The sequence below is a fragment of the Gekko japonicus genome, unplaced genomic scaffold (assembly GCF_001447785.1).
Source record: "Gekko japonicus isolate JY-2015 unplaced genomic scaffold, Gekko_japonicus_V1.1 scaffold275, whole genome shotgun sequence".
NCBI lineage: Eukaryota > Metazoa > Chordata > Lepidosauria > Squamata > Gekkonidae > Gekko > Gekko japonicus.
The window spans coordinates 1,115,610-1,138,090 of NW_015170895.1; the positions used below are offsets into that span (position 1 = coordinate 1,115,610).

Consider the following 22,481-nt stretch of genomic DNA (forward strand, 5'->3'; position numbering starts at 1 on the left):
GGGGGGGGGGGCTCTGCAACCTCCTCTCTTTAAACCCCCCCCCCGGGCAAAAGGAGTAAGAACTGCTTCACACTCTCAGGCTTCAGGAGGGTGCTCCCTCTAAGCTGTGGAGTCTTGTGAGCAAAAATTTTACTTTGTGAGCTGCTGGCTTTAAAGTTGTGAGTGGACGATTTGGCTGCTGCATAAATTAGCTTGCTCTGGAGCCCCATCCTCCCTGAGCGAAGACAAAAATCTGTGAGCTGGAGGCTAAAAATCTGTGAGCTAGCTCATGCTGACTCAGCTTAGAGGGAACACTGGTCACCACTGAATAAAAGCTCGGGGTGGGCGACTGGAAGACTCGGCAGGTGCTCAGAGACAAGCAATACCCCTCTTAGTGTGGAGCCCTCTTGACTGGGTGGCCTGGCACCCCACGGGTCTTGACCTGATTGTAACTCAAAGAGAAGAGATGGAGGCAGCATCTGCCAGAGAGGAGGAAGCCCGTGGTCTGAGAGCACCTCTTGATGGGGGTGGGGTGGGGGGCAGAGAGCAGGGGAGGCCCTGGCCAGCACCCGAAATGCCCCCCCGCCCATCCCAAGGCCCCATTTTCCATTTCCACATCTTCAGCACCCCCAGCCCTCCACCACCGAGTCCCTGCCAAAATATCCCACCTTCTTCCCCAATCCAACAAAAGGGGCCCAGCCCACGGATGCCAACATATTGCTGCCGGGATACCTTTCGTCGAAGCTGCTGCTGGGGGAGGCTGAGGGGCTGGACTGGGCCAGTTCTGTCACGTCCGAGATGATCGGGCCCGAGTTGGCGGAGGAGTCGGGGGAGTACAGGTTCGCCCCGGCGTAAGGAGGGGAGGAGGCCTGCGAGGCGAAGGGAGAGGCGGGTAAGAGACTTTCTCCTGCACTGGGGACCAAACGGGCCGACGCCTGAACGTGGAGCCCTGGGACCCTACCAGGCTGCCCCGCTGGCACAGGGTCTGCTCCCCGGGACCCTACCAGGCTGCCCCGCTGGCACAGGGTCTGCTCCCCCCCCCACCGCCCCTTAGCAAAGGAAGGGCAGCCCCCAGGAGTGCAGCTCCAGAAGCAGGGCAGGCCAGTACTCACGGAGTAGGGGGACGGGCTGTGGACACGCTCCAGCGAGTACTGGCGGCTGTACTTGGGCATGGAATGCCCCGAACTGCTGTCGTTCAACATCAAGGGACTGGAGGGAAAGCAGAGAGCTGTGAGGCAGGGAGGAGGGAGGCAAAATCTCTTTGCTGACAGAGGAGGAGGAGGAGGAAGAGGAAGGGGAACAAGGAGGTCAGCTGCAGCGTCCATTGCTCTCTCCACATGCGCACATTTTCTGCCGCACTGCCAGCTGCCGTCCCCACAGATTCTCAGCAGGCCACTGCCAGGCTTTCCGTGCCATTTGGCCACAAGGGCAGCAGTCAGTGTTCCCTCTAAGCCGAGTTAGTGTGAGCTGGCTCACGGTTTTTTAGCCTCCGGCTCACACATTTTTGTCTTGGCTCAGGAAGGATGGGGCTCCAGAGCAATCTATTTTACGCAGCAGCCAAATCGCTGGCTCACAACTTTAATGCCAGTAGTAGAAGTTTTGCTCACAAGACTCCACAGCTTAGAGGGAGTATTGGCAGCAGGGCCTGCGAGTTAACCCACAAGTATTGCTCACGCTAAGCTGTGGACAGTCTTGTGAGCAAAGATTCCACTTTGTGAGCTGCTGGCCTTAAAGTTGTGAGCGAGCGATTTGGCTGCTGGGTAAATTAGTTTGCCCTGGAACCCCATCCTTCCTGAGCCAAGACAGAAATCTGTGAGCTGGAGGCTAAAAAACTGTGAGCTAGCTCACACTAACTCAGCTTAGAGGGAACGCTGCCCACAAGAAGGGCTTGACCCGGCAGTGGCTTCACTGGGCGGGGCACGGGCATTTCTGGGATCAGCCCCTTCGGGCTGTGTTGGGCTTCAGAGGACCCCGTGGCTGAGAGGGACTGGGGGGGGGGCGCGGGGGATGAATTCTGCACGGGCTGAAGTTGGGCCTAGTAGCTGTGGCCCCCTCAGACAACTCCACGGCACATTGGAGGAGAACAGGAAGCCAGTCTAGACCCACAGACCATCCCCACCGCCCTTGGGCCACTCCTGCTGCCCTGGCACCCTGTGATCAGGCCAGTGGCCCATCCGACCCAACACTCCGTGTCACGCAGTGGCCAAAAGTCCAGGGTCCATCCGGAGGTCCACCAGCGGGGCCAGAACTCCGGTAGTCCTCCCACTGTTACCCCCCCCCCCCCAAGCACCAAGAAGACAGAGCACCACACAGTGGGGAGAACTCTGGTAAACCTCTTCTGCTTTCCAGAGAAATGCGCAAGTTCCTCAGCAACAGGGCAGACCCGTGCTGAGAAGCTGCGAGGTTTTGGACCGTCCACCTTGCAGACGGGACGTTTCTGGAAGCACCCTCCATGTCCCCTCCCCGGCCACTTTGAGAGGCGCTCCCCACCAGGATGGGGAACAGGACCGAGAGACACGCCCAGAGCCCCCCTTACATTTTCCTCTTCACCCCAAGAATGCGATTGGACTGCACCAGCGAAATCAAGAACTGGATGAGCTGCGGGAAGGAAGGAAGAGGGGGAAAAGCCAGTAAGCCTCAGGCCATGAGTCAAACAGCAGGAGGATTCCTGGGCCCTCCTGCTCCGCATGACACAGTCTCAAGGTCCACGCTGCACACGACAAAAGGAGCACACAGCACAGTCCACGGGAGGTCCCCAGGGAAACACCCACCCACCCACCCACCCGACCAGCAATGTGCTGATCAGATGGCACAGAGCAAGGAAGGAGGAGGCCCAGGGACAAGGAAGAAGAAGAAGGAGATTGGATTTATCCCCCATGGCCCTTCACTACCCAAGGGAGTCTCAGAGCGGCTGACAATCTCCTTCCCCTTCCCCTCCCCACAACAGACACCCTGGGAGGTGGGTGAGGCTGAGAGAGCTCTTGACAGAAACTGCTCTTTTTTTCAAGGACAGCTCTTATCAGAACTACGGCTTGCCCAAGGTCATCCAGCAGGTGCAAGGGGAGGAGTGGGGGATCAAATCCGGTCCTCCCAGATTAGAGTCCGCGCACTTAACCAGGACACCAAACTGGCTCTCACAGCACCCTGGTCCCTTCTGCCCACAGGTCACCCGCCACAGATCCCTGCAGCTGCAGCCCACGCTTACCTTATTGACCACCTTCTGCTGCTGGGCATGCTTCTGCCGCAAACTGGCCACTTCCCGCCACAGGGCCTCGTTCTCACTGCAAGGGAGGAGGGGACAGAACAATCAGCCTGGCCCTTCTCTGGCTTGGCTGCCACAAGCAGGGCCGCAGCAGCAAGCCCCAGGAGACCAGGTGGAGCAGGACGAGGCCCCCATCTCCTGCTAAGAAGCCCGGACCCACTCGCTGGCAGGACAATGATCGCCTTCGGTTAAGTGGCCACGGATACGTCAAGAGGACCTATATACAGATCATGCCCATGGAGAGGGCAACTTGAGCTGCAACAGCACAACCTAAGGGACCGCCTTGCCCCACATGTTCCCCCAAGGGCACTACGGTCGGGGAATCAAAATCTACTGGATGTTCCAGGCCCCCGGTCCATCAGACTTACCATGACCAGGAATAGGGCATTTTTGGTGGCGGCTCCTATCTGGTGGAATGAGCTCCCAGAGGAGATCAGGGCTCTGCGGGACCTAGCACAGTTCCGCAGAGCCTGCAAGATGGAGCTCTTCCTCCAGGCTTTCGAATAGGAGCCGCCACCACCAGTGTACCATCAACACCCCATAATTTCTGTATATGGACATCAGGACGTGGGGATGTACCACCAACACCTCATAATTGCTGCATCATGGGTGAGAACGGGACGTTTAGGGGACGGCCATCTTACTTTTAGAAATTGTTTATTAATGGTGATGTATTTTTAATATTTTGTACTGTTTTACTGTTTTATTTGGCGTTACGCCTTGTTAGCCGCCCTGAGCCTCCAGGGAGGGCGGGATAGAAATGTAAATAATAAATAAATAAATAATATTCACAAGTTCTGTGCTTAACCTTGTGCCAGCACACAACACAGAAACTTTCAGGGAGTTGATGATCTTTTATTGAAAAAAAAAGGAAATGACTCTTTTTTTATTAGCAAGGTGCTGATCCAGAGGTCAGCCCTGCAAGGTAGGGCACTTGTGAGTCCCACAAACAAATACTTGGGTAGCTGCGGCCAAATTGGATCAAGGTGCTGGGTTTAGACTGAATCCCCAAAACTCAAATAAGAGTATAACTACTGGGGTTTATTGTTTATTGTATTTATTTTGGATTTATATCCCGCCCTTCCGAACGGCTCAGGGCGGCTAACATACGGCTAGTGCCAGAATTAAATAGATAAAATACAATAAAACAGCGTTAAACATCCACAATAAAATCCCATAAACAATGTTTAAGGTGTTCATTATCCTATATATAGATCTCCAAGATGGACAGTAATCCCAATTCGACAGCCAGCCAGCTTTATTAAACAGCGAGGACTCCAGCGATGATGTTCTGCTCGCTTCCGCCAGGTGACGCGTACCCCGCATAATAGGTGTAAGTGGTGTAACAGTACAGCGGTGGTGGAATAGTGGCGGTGGCGGCTCCTACTCAAAAGCCTGGCGGAAGAGCTCCGTCTTGCAGGCCCTGCGGAACTGCAGAAGGCCCCACAGGGCCTGGATCTCCCTCGGGAGCTCATTCCACCAGGTAGGAGCCGCCACCGAAAACGCCCTGGCCCTAGTAGGGGCAATCTTAACGTCTCGGGGGCCTAGAACTTCCAGGAGATGGAGACTCCCTGATCATAGTGCTCTTGGGGGAACATACGAGGAGAGGCGGACCCTTAGGTAAGCCGGACCCCGGCCATTCAGGGCTTTAAAGGTAAGAACCAGCACTCTGAAGCGAATCCGGTATGCTATCGGCAGCCAGTGCAGCGCTTGCAGCACAGGCCAGATGTGGTCTCGCCTAGAGAGGCCCATCAACAGCCTGGCTGCAGCATTCTGCACTAGCTGCAGCTTCCGGATTTGCGACAAAGGCAGCCCCTAGAGAGCGTTACAGTAGTCTAACCTTGAGGTGACCGTCGCATGGATCAGTGGCCAGGTCCTCACGGTCAAGGTAGGGGACCAACCGCCGAGCCAGCTGCAGATGGTAAAAGACCGACTTGGCAGTGGCTGCCACCTGGGCATCCATCGTTAGCGAGGGGTCCAGGAGCACACCCAAGCTGCACCAAAGGCACCCCGTCGATGGCCGGGAGAGGGAGCCCCAGCCCCGAACCGATCTGACTCAGGCCCAGGACCTCCGCCTTTGCTGGGTTTAATTTCAACCGACTCAGTCTGAGCCAACCAGCCACGGCTTGTAACGCCCCATAGAGGTCATCGGGACCGGAGTCTGACTGGCCGCCCAACATCAGATAGAGCTGGGTATCATCAGCATATTGATGACACTTGAGCTCACACCTCCGGGCAATCTGGGCGAGGGGGCGCATATAGATGTTAAAACAGCATAGGGGACAACACAGCTCCCTAGGGCACCCCACACTCAATGGACTGCCTTTGGGACTGCTGGTCCCCAATCGCCACCCTCTGTCCCTGACCTTGGAGGAAAGAGGAGAACCATTGAAGGGCAAGCCCCTAAATCCCCACGTAGGTGAGCCGGTGGGCCAGCAACTGGTGGTCGACCGTATCAAACGCAGCCGACAGATCTAACAACACCAGTGCCGCCACACCACCTCGATCCAGATTAAAAGAAATGTGGAAAAGCATGCAAATCTAGAAGGGGTGCGAAGAAGGGAAGAAAATAATAAAAGTAAATCACTATCCCAGAATACTGATTCAGGCTTTAGTCCCCTGGCCCCGACATAAAAACATAAAAGAAGCCAATGTTGGATCAGGCCAATGGCCCATCTAGTGCACACAGTGGCCAAAAACACCAGGTACCATCAGGAGGTCCAGCAGTGGGGCCAGGACACCAGAAACCCTCCCACTGTTGACCTCCCCCCCCCCCCAGCACCAAGAATACGGAGCATCACTTGCCCCAGACATAAGAATGTAAAAGAAGTCAATGTCGGATCAGGCCAAAGGCCCATCCGGCCCAACACTCTGTGTCACACAGTGGCCAAAAACACCAGGTGCCAGCAGGAGGTCCGGCAGTGGGGCCAGGACACCAGAAGCCCTCCCACTGTTGCCCACCCCCCCAAGCACCAAGAATACAGAGCACCCCTTGCTTCAGACCGAGAGTGCCTATCTATACCTTGTGGCTAAAAGCCACTGATGGACCTCTGCTCCATATACTTATCTAATTCCTTCTTGAAGCTGTCCATGCTTGTAGCTGCCAACACCTCCTGTGGCAGTGAAAATAGCCTGGTCAGACTGAAGGCACAGAGTCCAGATAGAACTCTCGAGTCCAAACTCCAAGGAGCAGAACTTCTGCCTGCACAAGGCCCAGCCTGCGGTCAAAAGGATGGCCAGAGGGAGGGAAGGCCCAAGCCAGACTGCTTGCAGCTGGCCTGATCCTGTTCGGTCAATCCGGTGTGTTGCTAAGACATGTGGCCACGTACCTCCGCAGCTGGCACGTCCCCACATCTGAGCAACCTCCACATGACCCAGGTTCCTGGCGTAAATGAGATGGAATGGGAGTGCAGAACTCCCTCCTCCGGGTCTCTGGCCTTGAAGCTCCCGGGGCCCCTGATCTCACTTGCACCTGAGCCCGACTCCCCTCTCATCCCTTATCTCTCTCTCTGAAACTGCAAGTCATTATGACGTTAATTTCCCTCTCAAGAACTCGACGGGGTCCCAAGGCCTGAACCAAAACTTGGAAGGCCAAGAAGTGGGGAGGCAAGGGCAGTGTCTTGACAGACGGTCCTGCCACCGCAGAAGCCTGATCCACGGTGTTCTATTTTCGTTGCCAGCCACCTTGAGCTCCGTCAGGAAGAAAGGCAGCTGATAGATGTTTTAAAATAAACAAACTCCCCGTGTAGCACTTTTTATAGATCAAGGCGACAGTCACTGACTGTGGATAAACCATTATAACTGTGCCATGTGAGGATTCTGTAGATATGCGGGCAGTTCTCAGAACGATTGTATGAGATCATACCCGGGTGCCCTCATTTATTTGTTTAATTTATATCTTATCATTCTCTCCTCCACTTTCTCCTCACAACAACCCTGTGAAGTAGGCTAGGCCGAGTGTGCGTGACTGGCCCAAGGGCACCCAGCGAGCTTCCATGGCAGAAGTGGGGATTCGTACCTGGGTCTCCCAGATCCTAGTCTGACCCTCTAACCACTACACTTTAGAGACCAACAAGATTTTGGGGATATATACCTTCACGGGTCCAAGCTTTCTCTGTCAGATATCAAAGGGAACTTTAACCCTCATAAGAAGAAGAAGAGATTGGATTTATACCCCCCCTTCACTTGGAGTCTCAGAGCGGCTTACAAACTCCTTTCCCTTCCCCTCCCCACAACAGGCACCCTGTGAGGTGGGTGGGACTGAGAGAACTCTGACACAAACTGCTCTTTTTCAAGGACAGCTGTGCCAGAGCTTGTGACTGACCCAAGGTCACATCAGCAGGTGCAAGTGGAGGAGTGGGGAATCAAACCCGGTTCTCCCAGATTAGAGTCCGCGCACTTAACCACTACACCAAACTGGCTTTCTGATACATATAAAAGCCTAACGTATTGGCACTTTCCAGCTCTCCTACTGGTTGTGCTGTGTGCTCCTGTGTAGGGGTGACATGAATGAGGTTTATAAAATTATGCATGAGAAAGAGCAGGTAGAGAAAGAGGTACTTTTCTCCCTTTCTCACAATACAAGAACTCCTTGTGGGCACTCCATGAAATTGCTGAGCGGTCGGGTTAGAACGGATAAGAGGAAGTCCTTCGTCACCCAGAGTGATTAACACATGGAATTCACTGCCACAGGAAGTGGTGGGGGCTACTGTTGTTGTGATAAGGGTTCACGATGCAAAGAAGACATGACACAAACAGCTTCTGCAGAAAGCTGAATGAATGAATCTCTCCCTCACTCACCAGCCATATTTATTGAAAATCTCCTCACTCCGTCCCCCCCTCCTTTCTCCCTTACATAAGGGAAAGTTACAAGCATTCAAGCATCCTTTTGGAATGTGTTTTCTACCGTGTTTCCCCGAAAATAAGACACTGTCTTATATTCGTTTTTTCTCAAGAAGACACACTAGGGCTTATACCACAAATGCATAGAAATCCTGCTAGGGCTTATTTTGGGGGTAGGTCTTATTTTCGGGGAAACAGGGTAACAGCTCACTCTATCTCTCCCGTGTCTCTGCCAAGGCCAATTGACTGCGTCATTAGGCAATCACCAGATTCCTCATGCTCTTAGTACATAAACACTTTTGGGTTCCCAATTTCCAGCCAGGAGAAGTGCTTATTGGGTTTGCCACAGATAACCACTGTTCCTTCAGGTTACAAGTATGGACGGCTTCAAAAGGGAATTAGATAAGCCTATGGAGCAGAGGTCCATCAGTGGCTATTAGCCACAAGGTATAGATAGGGGCTCTGGGGCAAGGGATGCTCTGTCTTCTTGGTGCTGGGGGGGTCAACAGTGGGAGGGCTTCTAATGTCCGGCCCCACTGGTGGACCTCCTGATGGCACCTGGTATTTCTGGCCACTGTGTGACACAGAGTGTTGGACTGGATGGGCCTTTGGCCTGATTCAACATTGGTGTCGCTTATGTTCTTATGTTCATTGGCTCATCAGCCGCTACTCAAGAGTACTTGTGTGCCATTGGCTGGGTGCTGGGTCACCTTCTCTCGCCCACCCACTGCCAGCCTGGCCACGTTCCTGACAGAATAAACTGCCAAAATGGCTGTCTCGCCTGACAAAGACACTTCTGCTTGGCTACTCTGCTGCAGGCTGGCTACTGAGGTGGGCCACCAGCTGTCAAACCATTCTCTTCTCCTCATGCTGTGGGGCTAACTTTCCCCACAGTGGCTGCAGCTATGCAACCACACTTGGTTCTGTCAGTAAAAACGCAAAGGAAGAAGGCACTTTCCAGGCCTCCAGGTGAGGGCTGGAGAGCACTCAGAATTAAAACGGCTCTCCAGATGGCAGAGATCAGCTCCCCTAGGGAAAATGGTTGCTTTGTAGGGTGGACTCTTGTTGTGTGTGTCATTATACCCTGCTGAGGTCGCTTCCCTCCTCCTTGGGTCTCCCCTGTGGAGAAAGACTGTACTTTTCCTAAGTAGAGGCTGCAGGTGGGGGGGAGATGGAAAGCTGAAGTCAGAGGGGCAGATAATGGTATGTTGATGGTTGGCTGGGAAGGAGATAGGGTTGCCACCTCAAGGTTGGGAAATTCTTGGAGATTTGAGGGGTGGAGCCTGGAGAGGGTGGGGTTTGTGGAGGGGTGGATCCTCAGACAGGTACAATGCCATAGACTCCACCCTCCAAACCAGCTGGTTCCTCCTGTGGAACCATTATTGCCAATCTCCAGGGGAGGGCTGGAGATCACTCAGAATTACAGCTCTCCAGATTGCAGAGATCAGTTCCCCTGGAGGAAACGGTGGACACTGTGTCATTATACCCTGCTGAGGTCACCACAGTAAATTGACGCTGAGTGCCCAAGGCCAGGACACCTACCCAGAGCCTCTTTCTAGAACTTGTATTTATTTCCACAATGGGCCTTATTCCTAGTATATATCTGATAATGCTCATTAGCGGGTCAAGCAAAATTTTTAAAAACTTACACTGAAAACACTTACTGATACTTAAATGGCAATGATCCTGTACTTTTCCTAACCAGCTGGTGAACCTTTCTATAAAGGTTATGAAATGTACATCAGAACATACAGGAATTCAAGCTTAGTGCCGGGAAGGGCTTCCTCAGGGCAAGTTGTACCCCAGTGATGCAGCTGCTGCAGTGGCACCAGACAGCGGTTCTTTGAAAGAAGTTGGGCAGGGAGGAAGCAGAGATGCTTCAGGCACAAGGGCAGGGCCAGATACTCCAGCTGCCCCCTCCCCAGACCGATGGGATTGGTCTCTGTGCTGCCCCGGATTCCTCCTACAACCCCCTGCCCCGTGCAAGATGCCTGCCTTATTCATGGGCCCAGTACAAACAGCAGCTGCTCAACCCCCCCCCACCTCTCCCTTCCCAACCTGCAAGTCTTCCGCTTTTAAGGGAGCCATTGCAGGCGTGGTCCAGGGGGAGGCACAAACACTGCAGGGGCATACGGAGAGTAGCCATGGAAACAGCAGGGCTCTGAAGCAATCAGAGAGAGGCCCTGAGAAGAGCAGGGTGAAGCAAGCAAAGGCTGGAGGAGGGCAACACAAGGGCTGGGGGGGCAACTCCTTTCATGAAGCTGGCTGCAGACTTGACCAGAGAGGCAGGGTGGGGGCAGCTTCCTTTGCATGCCCAAGGGAATCTTTGGCTCTGAAGACCCCTCTTCTCTTACGCAGTCAGAGTCTTCGGCCAAGGTCTCTCCTGGGAGGGAGGGAGGCTTGCTGTCCTCTTGAGAGGCCTGCTTCTGGCTTGGGCCTGCTTATCTTGGTTGGTTCGGGAAGCGTTTCTGACCGGCAAGGCATGTGGGCTGCAGGGAGAGAGAGAGTGTGCCTGCTCTCCGCTTTGTACGTGGCTTGTCCAGGTGGCCTCTCTAGCACCTGGAGGGGATTCAGCTTTTCAAAACCTCCCCCCCCCCTTCTGCCTCTTGCCTGACGCCAAGTGGCCGAAGGAGGAACGGCAAGCCTTGGAAAGGCAGCTTGGTCAGCCATCCTTTGGGGAGGGAGAACAGAAGGCAGAGGCTGACCTGGTTCTGTCTCACTAGCCTCCTGGTGGGCAATCGGCACTGAGGAGCAGCAACTGGCAGCCCCAAAAAGCGGTCAAGGCGCCAGTAGTAGATTGTCTGCAGACTGAGGACCTTTCTCTGTCGCTCTCTCTCCCCAACTGGTACTCCTTGTACCAAGCGGAGGCATATCCCATTCAGAATTCATGCCATATTTAGGTGTGGGAATCGATCAGTGCCCTGATGGCTGCTGGCAGGAGGCTGGAGGAGAGAGAAGCTTTGCAGGGGGCTTGGCTTGCAGGCCAAGGGACTGGATCCCCAGGAGCGCCCCAAAACAAAAGCTGCCTTCGGTCCCTTTCTCTGCTTGGTGTCAGACTCCTGGAGAAATCAGTTCCCAACAACAGTCATTCAGAAGAATAGAGAGTTTATTGAGACATTGATAGGATTCCAGACTCTTAACGTTTCTATGTTAGGGCTGGGGGAAAGCACGCGAAGCCAGCACTTATACCTAAATAAAGCAGGACTCTAATGGTCCGGGGGCAATCACACCTAAGCTAGAGGCTGGCCGAAATAATGGCTTATAGTTCCCAGGGGAAAGATGATGCCAAGCTTGACTGGGGCTCGAGGTTATTTGTCTGGGCCAAGTAAAATAACTAAAACCACCGGCTAAGCAGCCAAAGGCGAAAGTAGACATTCTTTTCACTCCCCTACGGGCGAAGTTGACACTTGGTGAGCAAAGCATATCCACAGAGGAACTCCTAGGAGGCCTTAATAATAGAAAATACCGCACACAATCTTCAACACATGTAAAACCCCCAAAACACTGGGTATTTATAAATGATGGTATCAAGCATTAATCAATACAATTACAAAATACCTAAATGTTTTTCAGATTTTTCATCGAAGATTTTGAAACTTTCAACCTTCCCAATATGTATAATCATACAGAGTCTTGATGACAGTAACTGTTAGAATTCAACCCAATTTTTTTTAGTAAGTCCGTATCACTGAGATTCCATAGCTTGCTGTTTTGAATACCTTCTAATGACGATTCTATGGACTCCCAGATGAACGATCACTTTCAAAATTCTTTTTCAAGAATCGCTTGTGCCCCATTCAATTTCGAGCTGACAGAAAAGTCTGGAAGTCTTGAATTATGACAACGTAATGTCTCTGCTGGAACACAAACCTTAAAGACTTTCTGAACAGATTTTCACATAAACATGAAGCATAGATAAATTTGTATGAAAAATATTTGAAAAGCATTTAGACATTTTGTGACCGTATTGATTAATACTTGATACCATCACTTATAAATACACAAGTTTTTGGATTCTTACACGTATTGAAGATTCTGCATGGTGTTATTTTATATTACTGGGACCATATGCCACTGTGGTCCCTGTAAATTTCCAGTGTCCCCTTGAAATTAGAACGGCTGATAAATCAGCTAAACCTAAACTAGTAATCTAGAATACCGGTGTACAACAAAACCAGAATATCTCTAATTATATACCATCACTGAACCTTTTTCTAAATAAGAAGTTTTAACAGGAACTCTTGTGTGGGTGGGTCAATAAACATAGGCAAATTTTTCAAAAACAGGTCAGCAATTTACTAGGACAGGTCCCTGGAATACCCAGGTTCAGAGGCAGTCTATACTGAGGGCACCATGAGGGCTGTTGTCTTTCATTCCAGCTTGCGACCTCTCCAAAAGTTTCTGCCTGGCCTACTGGGAAGCAGGATGCTGGACATGCCTGAGTCTGCAGCACTGTGTCCTCCTTATGTACTAAAATCATCTTCTGAAAGCCTGTGTCCAGTTCTGGCAGGCTCTCTGAGGGTATCATACAACACCGGGGGCCATCCCAGAAAAGGCCCCGCTATTCACACAGGCTCATCTCACACTGTAATTCAATTTTTGGGGTTTAAATGAACTGCTAGATACATACTGTGCCGAGTGCCACAGGTCTGTTCCATTAGCAGAGGCACTTATTCCTGAGGAAGGAGCTCCCCCCCCACCCAGGCATCTTGCATTGGTAGAAGGCTACTGGCCCCTGACCAAAGCACCTCTGTGCATGGAACTGATCCACGAGATCCAGCCCACTCTTTTCAAAGTCCTGCTGTTTTGATTTCACTGGATGTAAACAGTTACCGGTAATTGTATAGTATTTTAACGTTTTTGTGATTCTTTTAATCATACTGCGGGGGGGGGGGGGTGTTTCGAACATCAGGGTGAGCAAGACCAAAACATTTTAAACGAGGAATAAAAGCCTGCCATTGGATGGTATGCAAAAAGCCCTTCGTGCTCCACTGGCTGAAGGAAATCCACCAGCAAACACACAAACGAACACACACACACAGCCTTGCGAGAGCTGCGGGTTCTTGCAGGCTTTGGCTGGCTGCTGGGGTTGAAGAGGACCGGCCTCCCTCGGAGCTCCGCAAATTACATGGCAGGCTGACTTTGCAAGGAAGGCATGTGGTGCAAGGGTTTTAAGAGAGGCAGGTGGGGAGAGGGTTAGAGTTTATGTCATTCCATAAAACACTGGCTAAATAAAATGCTCCTAAGATCTTTTCATAACCTCTGAAATGAAACCTTTGAAGCGGGTCCTTATAAACTCTTCACCACCATTTAATTGCCCTATAAAAGAGTGTGCGAAAGAAAGCCTTGGAGGCCCCCCCTCCTCCCGCTCCAGCGCAGCCCCTTAACTCTTTGCGAGCCGTCCTGGACAGAGACCCCCTCCCACTGCTCCCTCTAAGCTGTGGAGTCTTGTGAGCAAAAATCCTACTTTGTGAGCTACTGGCTTGACAGTTGTGAGCAGGTGATTTGGCTGCTGCATAAATTAATTTGCTCTAGAGCCATCCCTTCCTGAACTGAGACAAAAATGTGCAAGCCATAAGCGAAAAAACGGATGTCCTTTGGGCTGGGGGGGGGGGGTAACCAGAAAATGTTGGTCCTGTGAGCACCAGGCTCTTCATGGCAAATATGGGAAGAGGCGGTCCTTCAGATACGTTGGTCCCAGGGCGCGTATGGCTTTGAAGGTTAGTACCAACTCCTTGAAGGAACTGCGGTGGCTCAAGTGGTTAAGACGCTGAACTGCAGGCTGTGGAAGGTCAGTAGTTCAGCAGCTCGAGACGCGAGTTGCCGTATGATGGAGTGAACTCCTGTCTCTAGTCCAGCTCCTGCCAACCTAGCAGTTTGAAAGCAAGAAATTGCAAGTAGATAAATAGGTACCACTTCAGTGGGAAGGGAACAGCGTTCCGTGCACCTTGGTGTTTAGTCATGCCGGCCACATGACCATGGAAACGTCTTCGGACAGCGCTGGCTCTTCAGCTTTGAAACGGAGATGAGCACCACAACCCTAGAGTCGGATCCGACTGGCTTTGGAGCAAGGGAACCTTGACCTTTTACCTTTACCAACACCTTGAAATGGACCTGGTGCTCAAATGGTAGCGGGTGTAAGCAGCACAATAGTGGCCAAATGCCTGCCCACGTGGGCAATGTCGTCAGTAGGGGTGCCGCTGCAGAGCAAAGGCCCCCCCCCCTTCCCGGTCAGTTGGGTCCAACACACACCCTCTGCCCACAGACGGCACAGCTGACTTCAGAAGAGCCTCTCTGTCTGGGCCATTTTCATCGCCACCCCTGCTGCCAGCACTACCTGTCGTCAGCTCAAACAGAAGAAGAGGCCCTGCTGCTCTCCGGGTGATTCTGCGTGAGCATCTTCTGGCCCTGTCGCTGCGCCTGCGGAGGCCCTGCTGGGTGTGAGGGAGGGCCCCCACTTTCAAATCCCAGGCCGTGGTCAGTGACCGTGCTGGCGGAAGGGGGAGACCAGCCTGGCAGTGGAGAGACTGACTGCTACAGGGACGAGGAGGACGATGACACAGCCTGAACAGACACACTACGGTTTTGGTGGCCATTGCAGGCAGGATGAGAGTGTGCCTCTAAGTGGCACGGTGGACTTTTGAGGGAGACGGTGCACGCCCTGGTCACGGGGGCAGCGTCGGTGCCTACGGGTGGCTGCCAAGGAGCTTAATCTGTGGGATTGTATGTCGCTGCTGCAAGCTGTCTTGAGGAGGCAAGAGGAGGATACGAATACTTTAATACACCAAAGGAACTTCTAAAATGGTTGCAAAAACCGTCCTGGGAGTGGGGGGCAGGAGCTCCGTGCAGCAGCTGGAAGGTGTACCAGTAGCTCATCCCACAAATGGGCTTGACCACTGGGCAGGAGGCTTCTCTGAGGCCCCTCCCCCCAGCTGCATCAGAGGGGTTGGCAGCAGCCACCCTGCACCCAGGCCACCAGACCACTCCCTCTAGCCCCCCCCCCCGCCATCCTGAGCTCTCAGTCTGGGGCCTCAAGGAGGCCAGGAGGTGAGTTTCCCACCTTCACCCCTCCTTGTGGATTCAGAAAGAACATGCTGATCTGTGCAGTCATGCTTTGGGTAACCAGAGTTTGCTGTGGGTACGACAAATGTATCAGGAGTGGGGAGGCTGTGGAGCAGCACAGAAATGCCACATAAATCTTTCCAAGAGTCCCAGAAAGCCCAATTTCCCTACAAAAACCTGCGAATCTGCTGTACGGGCTGTCTGGCGTTCCAGACACGCGCACCATGCCCACGACTCCCTCTACAGATCCGCAGAGGACTCCCCCCCCCTCCTTTGAGAGCCGTGGTCACTGCCTGCCTGCCTCTCCCCTGGAGGCACAAGAGCACTTGGTTCACTGCCAAGGCCTGGCCGAGCTCCGGTGCCGTTTGGCCGCCCCAGGGCCCACCCTGAGAGGACAGGGGGAGGCAGCCAGCACCCCACCCCAGGCTCTGGCTCTGCTGTGAGTTCGGCAGAGGTCACTGCTGTTTCTGCTTCTGGCACTCAGCTGGTCTTATCCTCCCTCCCCCAAACCTCTACCGAGGACACCCTCATTAAGTTGCTCTCTGGCTCCGGCAGGCCTTTGATAAGGCCACCTGCAGGTACGTGCTGTGAAACAAACCCCTCTCTGATCCTGGCCTCACGTGCCACAGGGCCCCCCCCCCCCACCTATTTGACGTGTTAACATTGTGCAGTGCAAGGCAGAGGGCAGAGCCGCAGTGCTCCTGGCAGTCCCTTAATTGCTTAATCTCCCACTGCTGAGTCTCGGAGGAGGCCAGGTAATGACTAACTTGGAAGACACACTCTCATAAAGGCTGCTAAAAGAGCCCCCCAGGCCCCCCCCGACGACTTTAATTCAGATGAAAAACATCAACTACGTGCGCCCCCCCCCCCCCAAAGGGACATTGAACAACCAGCCCTGTGGAACGTGGGTGGCTCAGAGCCCACACCCAACAGGCAGAGCCCCGAGCTATGCGGGATGCGTGCATTTTAACAGTGAGTTCATACCTCCGGGCAGGACCAACTCCACTCTTTTTCAGGAAAAATGGAAAAAACCCACCCCACTCTTTTCCAGGTTAAAAACCCCACCCTAACAAGCACCATGGGGTGGAGGAGAGGAGAGGGGGTTCATGAAAGGGCCCTGCCATGCTGTCTTACTTGGGATTTTGTTGTTGTCGTTCAGTCGCACAGTCGAGTCCGACTCTTCGTGACCCCATGAACAAGATTCCGCCAGGCTTACTTGGGATACTAGAGGACAAAGCTTGGCTGTGTGGGGGGGGGGGGGCTTCTGTTTCCCACCCCACAGAAAAGGGAAGGAGGCCTGACCCTGGATGAGTACATGCCGCACTGCTGAAGCCACATACCTCCACTCAGACAGTGTGGGGGGGGGGGAGAACCTACAAATAGATTCAGGTGGGGCAGCTGTGCTGGCCTGAAGCAGCAGAACCAAGATGGAGTCCAGTCTTGGCACCTTGAAGACCAACAAAGTTTTATTCAAGGGTGTGGCGTGCCCACGGAAGCTTATATTACACTTTGTTTGTCGTCAAGGTGCCCCCGGACTCCAACTTTGTTCTACAACACTAGCAGGACTCCCTCGGTCATGTTTTTAATCCCCACCACCACCACCACCACCACAGTACTTGGGGGCTTTATCTCACGGGAAAGGGTGGGGTAAAAATGTCAAAAATAAATAGTCGCTGTAGATTTTCCGGGTTGTGTGGCCATGGTCTTGGCATTGTAGAACCTGGCATTTCGCCAGTAACTGTGACTGGCACACTCAGAGGTATAACACAGAAAGAGGGAGTACTCTCGGTCTCAAGGTGAGAAGGAAAATGGTAGGCAGGTAATTTATATCTATTCAGGAAGGTGGGGTAGGGCTGAGTCATTGTCTTGTAGAAGTTCCCCAGGCTGTAAAACATGCTAATGGGGGAGCTTTCCTGAGGAGGTTCTTTTGTTTCCTGAGGAGGTTCCCTGCTTCCTGAGGAGGTTGTTGAAATTCTAATCTTATCTGTAGTGCTATTGTCTGATGTAGAGCCTTTTGTGTTTGTCAGGACAGGAAGCCACATCCTATTTATTTTTAAACTCTCTTCTTTCCTGTTGAAATTATGTTTATGTTTGTGCATTTCAATGGCTTCCCTGTGTAATAACTAAATAGTCCTTCCCCCTCCCTTGTTCTGCAATGCTCTAAGGCAGGCCAGAGGGAAATACAGTAATTGCCCCAAGGGGTGTGTGTGTGTGTGTGTGTGAGAGAGAGCGTTGCACGAGATAGTTGGGCTTGGGGCATGAGCTCCCCCCTTCCACTGTGGCTGGCCCAATGGAAGCCCCTCGCCCGGCCCAGGCAAGAATGCCGGAAGAGAGGCAAACTGACCCAGCAGGGCAGATCTCAGCCAAGACCCAAATCGTGTCAACCCCCATCGCAGTGATCATGCATGAGACCGGGGTGCCCCCAAACCTTGCAGAGGGCACTTCGGGGGCCCTTCTGCTCTTAGAGTTGCAGCCGCCAGTTTTGGCTTCCGATAGCTCTGAGGGGCACTGGAGATCATGGGGGGGGGAGGCCTGGGTGTGGCTCACTGGCAGGGCTCCTTGGCGGCTTGGTCTCACCGAGCTCCTCTCCTCAGCTATGTGCAGAGGCAAGGTTTGCCCGGGCCCCTCTCCCGCTGTGACTGATGACGTCTTCCAAGTCAGAGCCCCACATCAGACAAGACCCCTCCCCAGAGGTCCTGCCCCTCACAGACTCAGGGGCCCAGTCAGTTTGGCTCTGGATCAACTAAGGGCGAAGCAAAGCTTGAGCGGGGGGAGAGAGACAACCGCAGCCCACATGAAGTGCTCTGTAGTGTTTTTAATAATTCTGCTTTTAAGCTGTTTATATGTCGTGTTGGAAGCTGCCCTGAGCCTGCTTTGCGGGGAGGGCGGGGTATAAATGCTAATAAATAAATAAATAAAAATTGCTTTGCGGGGAGGGCGGGGTATAAATGCTAATAAATAAATAAATAAAAATTGCCCCAAATTTATCCGAGCCTGGGACTGAGTCTGCCCCAGCCAAGCGCCCGGCATGCAAGAGCCACAGCACAAGCCGCCCAACAGCCCAGGCAGCGCTTCCTGCTCAGTCAAGCATTGCCCTGCAAGGGCCAAGCCCGGAGGTCACCAGAGTCCGGCCGACATCAGGCAGAGGCAGCCAAAAAGAGCAGCGTCACTTCACACCGGCCAGGGAGAGCATGGGGCTTGCAGCTGGGAGCCACTGCAGGCCTCAGATCTGGAACGCCTTCCACCGCCCCCCCCCCCCCACCGGTAAAGCTTCGTCATCCCCTCCCCTGGCAGATGCAGGGGCTGCGACTCACACCTGCAAGAGTGCAGCTGGCATGAGGCGGGGCCCAATCCTGGTTTCTTCTGATAAGCAGAGAAGGGGGGGGGGAGACAAGGGGGAGACAAGGGGGAGAACGGTTGTCTGCCTCCACCGGTGGGGCTGCCTGGGGCAGCTGCAGCAGAAACACAAGCCCGGCTTCTTTCTTCCTCCCTCCCTCCCTCCCGGTGCAAGGGGGAGCTGGAGGCGGGGAGGCCTTCTTGCTTCCACTTGGACTGTCCTGAGCAAAGAGTCCTTCTTATTAATAAGGCACAGCTGGAAGGGAAGTGAAACAGCTTCCTCCACGTGAGCGAGTGAGTGCTCCAGCAGGCGCCTCCACACACACACACACACACACACACACACACACACACACACTCAGACATTTCCGTTTGCCAGATTTATGGACCTTTGTCTCTGGCCGGCCCTTGTCAGTGATGTCTCACTTCCAGGCCTCGGCCACCTGCGGGTCTGGATTTAGGGCTCCTGCTACAGCGGCTGTGGTGAGGGATCTTGCCCAGTTCCACAGGCAGCCAAGAGGACGCTGCCCCAAAGGGCAGTTCTGTGCAGCTGAGAGGTTCGCTGCTACATAACCTGTCAAAAGGTTCCAATCAGTCTAACTTTAATCATGCGACATGCCATTAAGGCGAATCTGCCCACTGGAAGCCTGAACCTCATAAGAAAGTAAGAGAAGCCGATGCTGGATCAGGCCAATGGCCCATCCAGTCCAATGCTCTGTGTCACACAGTGGCCAAAAACACCGGGTGCCATCAGGAGGTCCAGCAGTGGGGCCAGGACACTAGGATCCCTCCCACTGTTGCCCCCCCCCAAAGCACCAAGAATACAGAGCATCCCTTGCCCCAGACCGAGAGTTCCTATCTATACCTTCTGGCTAAGAGCCACTGATGGACCTCTGCTCCATAGGCTTATCCAATTCCCTCTTCAAGCCGTCCATGCTTGTAGCCGCCACCACCACCTGTGGCAGTGAATTCCATGTGTTATAATCACTCTTTGTGTGAAGAAGGACTTCCTTTTTTCCGTTCTAACCCGACCGCTCAGGAATTGCATGGAGTGCCCACGAGCAATGCTCCCCCTAAGCTGTGGAGTCCTGTGAGCCAAAATTTTACTTTGTGAGCTACCAGCATTAAAGTCGTGAGCGAGCCATTTGGCTGCTGCATAAATCTGTTTGCTCTGGAGCGCCATCCTTCCTGAGCTAGGACAACAATGTGTGAACCGGAGGCTAAAAAACTGTGAGCTAGCTTGCATTAACTCAGCTTAGAGGGAAGACTGCCCACGAGTTCTCCAGCGGACAAAGAGGCAGCGCCTCCGTGCAAGAGGAGAGACCTGGCAGAGGCTGCCCTTCCACCCTGGGCTCAGCGGCCAGGGAGATTTCACGTGGCCAAGCTGGTGCCGATAGACAGAAAGGGCCACCAGATGCAGGCTTTCTCCCACCTTCGACCAAAGAAGTTGGGGTTCCGCTCTCCCCACCCCCTTTTATTCTCAAGAACTGAGACAGGTCCAAGGGCACCCGGGGGAGCTCCCCAGCAGAGTGGGGGTTGAGACAGGGTCTCCCCTCCCACCACCTGACCCACAGAGCCAGTTTGGTATTGTGGTTAAGTGCGCTGACTCTTATCTGGGAGAACCGGGTTTGATTCCCCACTCCTCCACTTGCACCTGGCTGGATGACCTTGGGCAAGCCATAGTTCTGATAAGAGCTGTTTTTGAAAAAGAGCCGTTTCTGTCAAGAGCTCTCTGAGCCCCACCCACCTCACAGGGTGTCTGTTGTGGGGGAGGGGGAGGGAAAGGAGTTTGTAAGCTGCTCTGAGACTCCTTTGGGTAGTGAAGGGCAGGGTATAAATCCAATCCTTCTCTTCTTCTTCTAGCCAAAGCTGGCTTTTGGGAGGGGGAGAGCCTCGCCCTGCCTAGACCCCTTACCTTCTGGCAGAGACAGGCCCCGTCCCTCTACCGGGGGCCAGCTCAGCCTCGCCTCCCAGCTGAGCACACGGAAGTGGGGGGTGGTGGGGGTGGCGGCATACTAGGTGGGGCCTGTGGCTGCCTGGCACCTTCAAGCCTTTGGTGGCCCAGCGGGGCCTTGTTCCCTACCCCCCTCACTTGGATGGGTATTTTCGTGAGAAAGGTCACCTGCCTCCAGAACGCTCGCCCAAGCCGCCTGCGGGGGCCTGTTGCAGAGGAGATGAAAAGCAGGCTGGAAAGACCCCTCCGCCATTTCAGAGAACCGGCCGGTCGCAACCACGCCCCCCCCCCCCTTGCTGTCTGCCGGCCAGCCACTCCCGCTGTGGAGGCCCTCTGCTGCCCGGCTCAGCTTTTCTCTTGCCTGCAACAGACAGGCACAAGCTGTTCAGCAAATGCTCTGATGCAAAGCGGCCCCACTGGTGAGGGTCAACGGGACAACGTGCAGGGCTGCCTGCCTTTGGAACCCTCAAGGAAGCTCCCCGGGCCAGGATGAGTGGAGAGGGCTGAGCAGGAGGCGGCAGAAGCTAAGCCTGGGGAGGGGGAAGAAGAAGAAGAAGAGCAGCGAGGCAGGAAGCCAGCTGGAGGTGTCTGCACAGATTTATTTTTACCGGGAGAAATTTTAAACCTTTCAGTTCTGTGGGCGACGGGGGGCTTGTAAAAACAGCAGGGCCTTGTAAACGCAGTCTGGCCAGGAGGAAGCGCTCGCGGCGTCCCAGCGGCGGAGGCTCCAGAACCGAGCCAAGGTAAACGGAGCCCCCCAGGGCAGGGAGGGAAGCACGCCGACACACAGGTGCAGGGACCCCAATTGGCAAATCTGTTTAAAATTGCACTGGGGTGGACTGACTTCAGCACCCAGCAGGCTGGGGGAGAAGAGACTGAGGAAGGTCCGCTTGGCAAAGCTGTGCGAGAACAGGAGATGCACATCGCAGAAGAGCAAAAGCGGCAGGACAGGGACCTCTTGGCTGCCCTCCCCTCCCCTCCGCTGGCTAGTCCAGAGCCTCTGGGGCTGGAGAGGATGGAGGAGGCATCGGTGGAGCCTTGCCTTCTGGCCCCCACCCCAAGACGCTGCCCAGGGGCAGCGGTCGGGAACCACCCACTCCTCTGTCTGTGGCACCAGAGGTTCTTCTGGACTGCCCCCTTTCAGCTGTAGGCTAACTGCAGCCTGAGCTGTAAAGGGAAGGGCCTCACTGGGCAGGCCGTCCACGGATGGGCACCACCAGCCTCTGCAGACCGCGTGCTGTGCCAGATTTCGCAGCCAAAGCAACAAATCCCATTGCCTTTCACGGTGAAGCCACGAGGGCGGCACGAGCCCCTGGCAATTAAACCAGACAGAGCTCAGCAGGAAGGACATCCATGATTCCAGAGCCGGGATCTTCCAGGATGCCAATGAGAGCTGTACCTGCTTCGGTTCTCAAGCTGTTTGGGTGGCGGTGCGACTACAATTAAGGAACTGGACTGCAAAGCCTCCTGGAAAGTGCTTCCCAGGAACTTGCGGGAAGGGCGGGATATAAATGTAAATAATAAATAAATAAAAATAAATAAAGCTGGAGAAGGGACACGGATCTTCCGTATAACAAAGCTTGCGCCCTGTAAGAGCAGGCCTGTCCCCTTCCCCTTGGAGAGTCACCAGGAGGGCCCCCCCCCCAGTCATAGGTGCGGCAACAACCACACTCACATTCAGCCTCATCACACTGGACGACAGCTGATTTCCAGCCCAGGGAGAGGGGAGTCACCTGGTGCCGGCAGCGATCTGCCCACCGCTGCTGCCGTTTGAACAAAACCTAGCAGAACTGGGATCCGAACCCAGGACCGAGTCCAAGGCTCCCGCAAGTTCCTGGGAAGCACTTGCCAGGGGTCAAGGGGGAAACATTAACTTCAAGAGCTTCAGGTCATGCAGTGAAAGAGCCAACAGCAGCAGCTTTTTAAAAGGGAGATATCAGATTTACGTGCACGACTATTCCAGACATTTTTTTAAAAAGAAAAGAAACCTGGAAGGAAGCGTTTGGCTCACAGACCCTGGTTTCAGCAGAAGGGTTAGGGATCCAA

The 22,481-nt window shown here is 53.8% G+C and overlaps 1 protein-coding gene across 1 annotated transcript in view; it reads right to left on the reverse strand.

The window, feature by feature from the left end:
* HSF1 (heat shock transcription factor 1) overlaps positions 1 to 22,481 on the reverse strand; it is a 59,959-nt gene that overhangs the window by 8,648 nt on the left and 28,830 nt on the right. The window contains exons 5-8 of the mRNA XM_015418502.1: positions 3,185 to 3,260; positions 2,516 to 2,577; positions 1,092 to 1,188; positions 712 to 848 (exon numbers count right to left, since the gene is read on the reverse strand). Of these exons, the coding sequence (XP_015273988.1) occupies positions 712 to 848; positions 1,092 to 1,188; positions 2,516 to 2,577; positions 3,185 to 3,260 (372 nt within the window). The remainder of the gene's footprint in view (positions 1 to 711; positions 849 to 1,091; positions 1,189 to 2,515; positions 2,578 to 3,184; positions 3,261 to 22,481) is intronic.